The sequence below is a fragment of the Silurus aristotelis genome (genome assembly GCF_946808225.1).
Source record: "Silurus aristotelis genome assembly, chromosome: 8".
In the NCBI taxonomy this organism is placed as follows: Eukaryota; Metazoa; Chordata; class Actinopteri; order Siluriformes; family Siluridae; genus Silurus; species Silurus aristotelis.
Genome location: NC_139581.1, coordinates 16,408,239 through 16,418,618, shown reverse-complemented (window position 1 = coordinate 16,418,618; position 10,380 = coordinate 16,408,239). Strand labels below are relative to the sequence as shown.

The following is a 10,380-nucleotide window of genomic DNA, read 5'->3' as shown; positions in this document are numbered from 1 at the left end:
GCTTAAGGGTCCATCTGCAGCCAAATCTAAACTTCCTGGCAGCAGTTATTGGCTAAAGTATTCTGCTAATCATCCATTCTCCTGTGTTCAATTTTCTAATGTTTTAGAAAGCTGCCAAGGAAAAAATAGATATATATTTTATATAATTCCATTGATGTAATGCCATTTTAAGTGTTTTTCTTTTAATATCCATGACTTTATATTTCGACTCTAAACAAAAAACTGAAACAAAACTTTAGAGCAACTTACATGTAATTTATTTAAACTTTTTTTTTCTTTTTTGAGCAAATTGCAAACACTGATAATCCCACCCTGTCCCCAAGTCTTCCTCTCTGAATGTCCTCCAAACATACATTGGATTTACAACTGCTCAGGGCTGAGCTTGACATGCAAGTTGATTTCAAGGACGATGTAAACAATAGACTGATATTTAAAAAATGCTTTTGAAATTCTTTTCAAAAGCAAAAAGCATAAAACCTTTTAAATGCATTATAAACAAACAAACCGCATTAACTGGTTTTTTACCAGTTCATTTTCTTCATATCTTGCGTTTATGCAAATGTTTTGCACATCTTACAAAACTACATACATGTTGCCCCCTGTGATTATTTCCTTTTGCTATATTGCATCATCGAATTTATGCACAGAAGTACAGATGATTAAGGAGATTTAACCAATCAGACACTGGTTCATGGGTCATGATGTTGGGAAAGGACGATAGATGGACTCAAATCCATAAACCCAGTAAATACAGACAATATTAGATCATCATTAGTAGTGGATTTGTTCTGCTCATTTTAAAGCAAAACTCTACAATAACACAATGAAATTAATTAATAAGATGTCCTTAAAATGATTAAAAACTGTTATAAAATGGCAGATCAAGCTAGCTCTGCTGTGCTTAGGGTTAAAAAAAATACCATCAGGTTTTACATTTGGAATGGGATAAAAAATTATCTGAAATTGCTTGAACTGAAACTTTGCACTGGAATGGAAGAAAATCATAATGTGTAAAATCTCAACCTGAAAAATGTTAATTGCTACAAAACGACAATTAATATTGAGGGGTGAATAAGCAGTTTTTACAATCCATTCTGATGACATAATGAATGTATTTAATAATAATAATATTTTTGTAGACGATCTCTTAAAGCGAAGCACTACATATCCTTCTTAGACACTTAAATCTGGTATAATATAGCAAAAATGGAAATAACCATTGGGGTGAATACTATTTCAAAACACTGTACCTTCAAAAACAAAACATTTTAAATAAAGTAAGTATAAGTCCATGTTTGTGGACCTCAGCGATGTAAAAAAAGCCTTGCTTGAGGTCCTGTAAATGAGGTCCTGTCCTCCACATAGGGAACTACAGTGCTATGAAATGCAGACTTGAGTTTTAGCCCATGGGAAGAGACCAGACCCCTTCGCTACCATTCTGCGGGTCATTCGTTATCACTGCTGGAGTCAGAGAGCAAAGGACGCTCCTGCCTCCTGCTCTGGCTTGCTCTTCTCTTCCTCCTGCTCACCATCCTCAGCCTCCTGCGAATGATGTCTGCAACACAACCATTACCTAATCAATTCCATATTATTACTAACAAAAATATTCATCCATGAAATGTCGAAAACATTTAAATATGTCTGCTATAAATCACCAAAATTGCTTTAACAAAACAGGAAAGACCAAAACGAGCTCATACCTGATACGCTTTCATAGTCCTGCTGGCTCTCAGGCCAGTACAGACTGGATGGTGCACGGCAGTTTCGGTACAGGCGTGTATGGAGCACTGAGAGCGTGAGCAGGACCAGGAGGAAGCCCAGAGCCGCTGCAGCCCACACTGCCTCATCAGAACGCTGGACAATCATCTTGCGTCCCCTCAGTGGGCCTTCGATCACCTCAGTGGCCACATCAGGGGGCCCACAGTGACCCGGGTCTGCACAGCCTCCACCTGCACTCAACTCGGCTACATCAGTTTTAATGCGCTGCTTCCTCACAGCCATAGTATTGATCTTCTTTAAAGAGTTCAATGCAGTCTGTGAATCATGGATCTTTTCCACTGTTTCCTTATCCCTGCTGTACCCATGAGACTCTTTTAGTGGCAACTGTGTGGCTGTTGTCTTTGTGTCTGTCTCCATGCCGCCGCCGCCGCCGCCGCCACCGCCGCCACCGCCACCACCACCACCGCCACCACCACCACGCTCCTCTGAGCGAATGGCAGTATGGAAAGGGGTTAGGACATGGCCATGAAGGCCTGTTGATAGTGAATCTGTGCTCTCACTATTGTTCAGTGGCTGTGTGTGGGTATGATTTAGCATGTCCTTCTCGGAGTCGTTGGATGAAGGCTTTCCGGAGTTTGTTACTTCTTCTTCCTTTATTTCTCTTTTTGCAGGCTGCAGGACTGCTCGGCGTTTCCTCGTTCTTGCTGTTGTCTCGTATGCAGACAGAACCTCCACACAGCATGCTTGTAGAGACTGGCAAAAGTTTAGAACAATATAAAAAAAAAAAAAAAAAACACAACAACATTATTATAATCACTGACCTTCTCAGAGATATCCACTGACCTTCTCAGAGATATCCAGTGCACGGTCCACTGGAGCAGCTTTTGTCAAATACAGATTGTAATTTCTGCTTTGGCTTGCTGTTGTTTGGTTAAAGCTGGTGGAAACTGTGTGTAACCACTCACACACTCCTGAAGTGGTGACGTGGGACATCTCTAGTGTGTGACCCCAAGAGACCAAGGCAAATGGCTTATAGGAAAGAAAACAGGAAAGAAACTGTAAACAATTTTATGATAATTATACATACTCTTACAAAAACTCCTAGCTATGTTTCGTCTTCAGTAATAAATTATATGACACAGACACTGTCAAAAATGCCTATAAGTACTGAGATATAGTGTTTTCGCCCTATTATAAAACAATCATTATAAAAACTGTGTATCTGACACGTTCAGTTGTAGTGCATGTACTGATTAGCTTAATTCCTGTCAAAACTGCATGTTAAAGTATAAAATATGTTTTCTTTAGTTCAAACACACTCATCAGTGTGAAACACACCAAGCCAGTAAGTGTCCTTGTTTCTGAAAGTCTTTAAGCTGTATTAAATAAGTGGTACGAAGCATTGTCTCACTCTTTGTTGGCTGAGTTGAGGATAAGGTGTGAGGATGAAGTGAGGCAGGCAGGAGTGAGCCACAGCCGCAAGACTTCTGCGAATGTTCTCTGAAGCACAAGGGTGAAACAGGAGCACTGTGGCGCCATCCTGTGGAGGTGAGGAAATTCATTCATTCATTCATTCATTTTCTCCCGCTTATCCGTAATTCGGGTCGCGGGGGCAGCAGTCTAAGTAGGCCCCCGCCTTCGACTGCTGCCCAATCCTCACAGCACCGTCCCTTACGGTCCCTCCTGCAGGTGGTGAGCCCACTGGAAGGCGGTGAGGAAATTATTATACAGTATTCACCCGCTTTCGTGAAATTGCATTTGCCACATAACTCATTTGTTTGGCTGATTTTCCAGGTCTCTCGCGGATAGCACGATAGACCTAAAATACTTATAGGGAATTGTTTTTATGGAGTTTTATGTTGAAATAATGAAATGAATTAATAAAAATATAATTATTCATTATAAAATTAAGTAAAATGTTAACAGTACAGTACTGTATAAATAAAATAGCATTTTTTGAGTGACGTCCGTTTATCGCAGTGGTCACGTTACAAAACCGCGATAAACGGACGCCACGCCAAAAATGCTATTTTATTTATACAGTTACAGAGACTTACAGAGATACAGGGATTACTGTACCTTGACAAAGTCTTTTGTTGTAAAAGCAAAATTAAGATTTTCTTGGTTTTCTTTTTCTTTTTCGTTTTTTTTTTTTTTTTTGCACAACCATGAATACATACGTAGCCATGTAACTGATCTGATCACATTAAGCAACTAAATTCAACTCAAATCTTAAATATAGCCTTGTAGCATAGTGGAATATGACAATAAATCCTAATCACAGTCAAATAAATACAAAGGGAGTTTTTTTCCACCTACAACAACGTGGTGTAAATGTAAATGACTGAACGATAGAAGATCTCTTCAGAAGATACAAGATGAAGAATGCACGGATTATGATCGCGTCACAGAAACCTCTCATACAACACAACTTAAGCATATAAAGACTGTTGCCTGGTTTGAGATTATCCACTGAGGCCTGAGTAAGCCTGGGATAAAACACTTCTTGGGGAGTACAGTCGTATGGGGTATTGAGTCACACATGCGAAAAACTCTGTAATATAGCAGCAGGATAAACAAAGCCGGTTCAGAAGGTGAGAGAAGCCAGTGTGACTGATAAGCATGTTGAAATACCTACTGGTCTTGATTGGCTGGTGATGTTGCTGGTCATTTGCTTTTTCCTTCTGTTTAATGATCCATTAAACAGTCATGCACTCCTCCTTCATGCTGCCAAAGTTCACACAATGAATCATGTGAAAATAAATATTAGACCTGATCTGTGCTAATGTTAAGGGTACTTTCATCTCAACTGTCGGTTCTCCTCTGTGTAATTCTGGGCACCGCACCGCATCTTAATATATGTTACATTGGAAAGCCTGACAAGATTATTCAACGGCTCTGGTATGCTTTTTACAACCTGTGTGATCGATTACAGACAAATTTCAAACAAATTGAGATGTAAAAATGAAACACCGATACCCCAAAACTGGGTCTTTATTATCCAAGACAGAGAGGAGGCCATGAGTCCAGCAAAAACTAAAGCTAAAGACAAGAGAAGAAAAAAAGAAGTTACAGGTCTGGAGTGGAATTTTCGGAGAGAACAGCATACCAAGCAGGGGAGCAGCCAAGACAAAGACAAACGAGCCAAACTTGTATTTCATTAAATTCCCCCATCTTCAGTGTAGATACCAATGCAGTGTTCAACCCCCATCCACACACCACCAACACACTCGCCTCCACTGTGGCCAACACAGTAACTAACAAAATCATCAATATATTCACTTTGTCGCTCACATACGGGGACAGAAACAGTGTCAGACTTTGCAGTCTGTGACGTGTGCCGCTCTAACAGCTGGCTATCCTTCCCTTATTATAGCACCACTTAGAAGATTGTCTTGACTCTGGGCTGGAGCTGTTTGCTGAAGATCTATCTAAAAGTCATTTACCTTCAGGTTGTTTATCCAGCGTTGAGGAGGGCAATACAGGTACTCTCCACTCTGAGCTCCTACAGGCCTGTGTGCTCCACTAAAAAAGAAAAAATATTTCAAAACCTAAACAGTCTTTTTATGACCTTATTTTTTATTCTACATTTCTGAATTAGCACCCATAAGTGTTTAAGCCAACAACGACGTGTTCCGTATAGTAGAACAGTGTGCAGTGTGTGTGTACCTCTACCTGTTGGGGATTGTGTGACTGTAGGTTATGTGCAAATCCATGCAGACACACTCAGCTGGCTGAAAAGATAAAGGGCCATAAAAGATTTATGATGTATAACTGGAATCAGGACCAGTTATCTGTTTGCCCTGGGATGCACTGACGCTTCTGGTGAAATTGAAAAGATGAATAAAAGCCATCTACTTATACGTATTGCTGCATATGCAGATTCTTTTTTTCCCCCTACAATTTGATTTACTCCACATTTTATACACTATACTGACAAAAGTTTAGAGACACCTTCCCCAAACTTTTACCTCAAGTTGTAGTGTAGAAACACACAGTTGTATAGGACGAAATCTGTTCCAGCAAGACAATACCCCTGTGCACAAGCCCAGCTCCATGAAGATATGGTTTACATGGGTTGGAGTGGAAGATCTTGAGTGGCCTGCTACAGAGCTCTGACCTTGCTCTTATTGAACACCTTCGGGATTAACTGAATCGCTGATACTCACTATGCATTTGCTCTTCAGTTTTGTTAATTACTAGCACCTTTATTACTTTCATGCTGTGTGTGGGTGGAAAAACACTCATTCAAAAAGGACATTTATTAAACATGGAGCGTTATATGTTTTACCTTTAGAGAATATTTGGTGGAAATATCATGGAGCTGCTGCAACACAAAGGGAGGGAGATAACAAATTAGGTAAAATTCCCAAAACAGTACAAGGTTCATTGTGTAAGCCGTGTTCACTTGTACTGAGATATACTTCTACATGTAGTAGATGTAGAACAGCTGTTAGTTACACAGGACACTTTTTCTTGTACATGCATATAATATGATAAAGAAAGCACCAATCAGATACTGCCCTGAAATGATAGACTGGTAACACTCAGACTGTACATGCTCGCTGTATGGTTCAGTAGTGTAATTAAAGGTATGGAACGTGTATGTGTATAGAATTGACTGAAATGACACAAATGTTAGACATGCCAAACACCATCATCATCATACAACCATCAATACATATCTAGAGTTTATAATGCTGCTATATAAGACACTTTTGCTTATGACACAGTTTGCTTGTGTTCCTGAGTGTGTGTAAATGTATGCATAAGAAGTCTAATGATTGACTTGGCATAGATTACTGCACTTTAATATTTGCTAAATAGTGCAAAGAAATAGCGTATTTTACTGTAGTTATAGAACTACTCATGGTAGTTCAGTGAACTATGAGACAAAATAACACTGAGAACATTTTGTGGAACCCAATCTCATTTTATATATATATATATATATAAAAATAAATTATTTTGTGGTGTTTAATAAAATGTATTTTATTTTACTTTGAAAAGAAGAATTACTTTGTAAAAGTATGCTGCCTGGATTTATCGTTGGTGTGCGCAACATAGCTTAAGACTGTAACGAAGATGTTGATAAGGATTTTATAAATATTACCAGGGCAGGTGATGTTTGCGACCATGGCTTCTGGCAAAGAAACTCATCCGCAGAAGGGAGGTCTGTCTCCAGCTTTGCCTTAGGGGTAAATATAAGGAAGAATTGACGACAGGCCTTATTTAGAAGAGGAAAAAAAATACCATATACGTTATTTCTTAATTGTACCACGTTCATGTTTAATACTTAATTCTAATTGGCTGACAGATATTCCAGGTGTAGTTATTTTATACTTAATACACAGGTAAAGTAGTTCCGGCCGGATCCTGACCGCATAACAGCTCAATATCACTTCGCCTAACTAAACACAAACCTAACGACTCACAAATAATAAACTATTTCAATTAATTATACTGTAGAAAATAAAACAAATAAATACTGATGCTTTTTTTTTTTTTTTTTTGCGCCACAGGATTTTCATCTCTCTCTCTCTCTCTCTCTCTCTCTCTGTTAATGTCTTAAATAACGTTTAGTAACTGAGGCTTAAGGTAAAATGCATTTAATTCAGCTGTCTGAAGTCATATAGAGTGGTGTGAAAAGTGAAAATGTTTGCCCCCTTCCTTATTTTAATGTTTCAGATCATCAAACTAATTTAAATATTAGTAAAAGATAACACAAGTGAACACAACATGCAGTTATTAAATGACTTTTTTATTATTGAGGGAAAACAAAATCCACAACTAAATGGCCCTGTGTGAAAAAGTGTTTGCCCCCCTGTTAAAACGGTGGTTTATCACACCTGAGTTCAATTTCTCTCGCCACACCCAGGCCTGATTACTGCCACACCTGTTCACAATCGACTCGTCCAACGACTCGTCCAAGAGGTCACAAAAGACCCCACAACAACATCCATTGTTCATGACTCCACCATAAGAAAGAAACTGGGCAAAAATGGTTTGGCAGAGTTCCAAGACAAAAACCGCTGCTGAGCAAAAATAAAAACAAAGTCTCGTCTCAGTTTTGTTAGAAAACATCTTGATGATCCCCAGGACTTTTGGGTAAATACTCTGTGGACTGACGAGACAAAAGTTGAACTTTTTGGCAGGTGTGTGTCCCATTACGTGTGGCGTAAAAGTAACACCACATTTCAGATAAAGAACATCATACCACAAGTAAAATATGGTGGTGGTAGTGTGATGGTCTGGGGCTGTTTTGCTGCTTCAGGAACTGAAAGACTTGCTGTGATAAATAGAACCATTAATTCTGCTGTTTACCAAAAAATCCTGAAGGAGAATATCTCAAGCTGAAGCAAACTTGGGTTTTGATCCAAAACACACCAGCAAGTCCACCTCTGAATGTCTAATGAAAACAACCAAAACGAAGACTTTGGAGTGGCCTAGTCAAAGTCCTGACCTGAATCCTATTGAGATGCTGTGACATGACCTTAAAAATGCGGTTCATGCTTGAAAACCCTCCAATGTGGCTGAATTACAACAATTCTGAATAGATGAGTGGAGCAAAATTCCTCCACAGTGCTGTAACAGACATATTGCAAGTTATCATAAACGCTTGACCAGTTATTAGGTTTAGGGGGCAAACACTTTTTCACACCACCGTTATTGCGCTGCTAAAAGTAGCTCGTGTTAGAGCGGTGTGCTCTACCGGACAACTGCATACATTCTCCGTGATATTAGTTAGCGTGGCGAAGGGATATTAAGCTGTAATGCGGTTATGAACTACTTTACCTACGTATTCAGCGTAAAATAACTGCCCAACTTATAAAACAAATGTCAGCCAATCAGAATGAAGTATTCTACAGCACCGTGGTACACGTTTCCAGAAGAATCAGAAGCACCGCTTTAACACTGATAATAAAGTCACTAGTTGGTGTTACCTTGCCGTTGTCACAGTGCTGAGGCAGTCCTGAGGAGCATCTGATCATAGAAAGCCACACAAGACCCCAGATCAACACCTCAACCCTGAGAGTCATAACTCTCCCTCACACACACACAAACACACAGCTGTTTTATTAGAGCAGATCCACTGCCCTGGAGGCCACTGAGCGCTGCTTTCTCTCTTTGTGCTCTCTGTTCACTGCGCAGGTTTCCGTGCAGACACAAGTAGAACTCCATTCCTTTCTTCCCAAAAACCCTGAAACGGAGAGAACTTCTCTCTCCCTGATCCCTCTTTCACTATACCGTCGGCCGAGGGTCTACTTTTTCCAAATCACACCTCTCAGTCTGCTCTAAACAGGTTCCCCGACTTAAAACAACGCTAAAAGTTCCTCCAGTGGAGCTCCTGGATCTGATCATCCTCCTCACTGATCTTTTTCGGGATCCTATAAAACTGCAATATGTCCGACTCCCAGTTTACCTCCGACTCTGACGTCACTGCAGTTATACCACGCCCCCTGGACAGATCCTCAAATCCTAGCACGCGCAAACTACATCCTACAAAAACGAGTACATGTGGATTACGGTGGCCCACGGGAGCCAAAAAAAAACCCCACCCACAACCCTTTCTAGTGGTATGTTCAAAACTTTAGACTGTATTCAATCTTTGTCAAGTTTATTTCTGTTCACAACAGACATTGTCTCAAAGCAGCTTTATATAATTTTAAGATTTGAAGATTGTCCTAAAAAGGCTATGCATTATACGATAGTTTTCTTTCGTCTTCTCGTGATCTCGACTTAAAAGTTATCTCGTTATCACGACTTAATTGTCTCATGATCATAACATAAATATTGCTTCATCGTGATCAGTACTTCATTTTCCTTTGTATTCGGCATAGGAGCATGTTATAGAGGCAGCATCATCACAGCATCATGGATAATAATAATAATAATTATTATTATCATCATGGTTATGGTTATTAAAAATTAAGTACTGAGAAAACAAGAAAGAAAAAAGTATTATAATGCATGGCCTCTTAAGGAAAATCCCATACTGAATGCAATGAGGTAGGTTAATCATGTGGGAAGAGAATGCCGAACAGCCATAATGCACTTTTGCACATTTGTTTAAATCAGTAAAATAAAAATTACACGAGGTAAAAAAAACAAAAAAACCCAAATATAATCAATGAAAATGTTTTCTTATGATAGATGCCTTTTGCTCATAACTTTTTAAAGCATATAATAAACAAAAAACAAAGGATTTCACTTCTGAGCACATTAAAGACATTCTAAAGACATACATAAATTCATTTCAATCATCACATTACTTTCATTCTAAAATGTGACCTTGTCTGTCATCTTTTCGTTAAATAATCTCCAGATACTCAGATGATATGACCTGTAAAATATTCCAAATATTTCTTCCAGGTAAATACTGTATGTAGAAGGTCTTTGTATTTTTTAGCATTACTGGAATTAATAGGTCCAAACAAACCTGTTCCAAATGTGTAAAAAGAAAACCAGTGTGTACTGCACAGAGTCCTGACCTCAACCTCACTGATCACCTTTTGAATAAACAATTTCCACCCCTGACCTCTTGTCTTTTTCAGAAGTATCAAGTGTGAATATAATGGATTGATTACCAGACTAAACACCTCCAGGGAGATTTTAGGATCAGCACTGCGGGAGAACTCCATTCTCTTCTGTGGGATTAGT

The 10,380-nt window shown here is 39.1% G+C and overlaps 1 protein-coding gene across 6 annotated transcripts; it reads right to left on the bottom strand.

Annotated features, from left to right (window-relative positions):
* Window positions 1–237: 237 nt before the first annotated feature.
* Window positions 238–9,184, bottom strand: tp53i13 (tumor protein p53 inducible protein 13). Of its 6 annotated transcripts, XM_083548699.1 has the most exons (10): window positions 8,664–9,183; window positions 6,833–6,946; window positions 6,011–6,046; window positions 5,395–5,453; window positions 5,166–5,244; window positions 3,131–3,259; window positions 2,563–2,748; window positions 2,169–2,472; window positions 1,701–2,126; window positions 238–1,555 (listed from the first exon to the last, which is right to left on the bottom strand). In XM_083548699.1, exons 1-10 carry the CDS (start codon window positions 8,757–8,759, stop codon window positions 1,446–1,448), a joined length of 1,539 nt encoding a protein of 512 aa, XP_083404825.1. In that variant the 5' UTR covers window positions 8,760–9,183; the 3' UTR covers window positions 238–1,445. The 6 variants fall into 6 exon arrangements, with proteins under 6 accessions (XP_083404825.1, XP_083404821.1, XP_083404822.1 ...); XM_083548695.1 differs by having other exon boundaries at window positions 1,701–2,472; window positions 8,664–9,184; XM_083548696.1 differs by having other exon boundaries at window positions 1,701–2,472; window positions 6,011–6,043; window positions 8,664–9,184.
* Window positions 9,185–10,380: the final 1,196 nt, after the last annotated feature.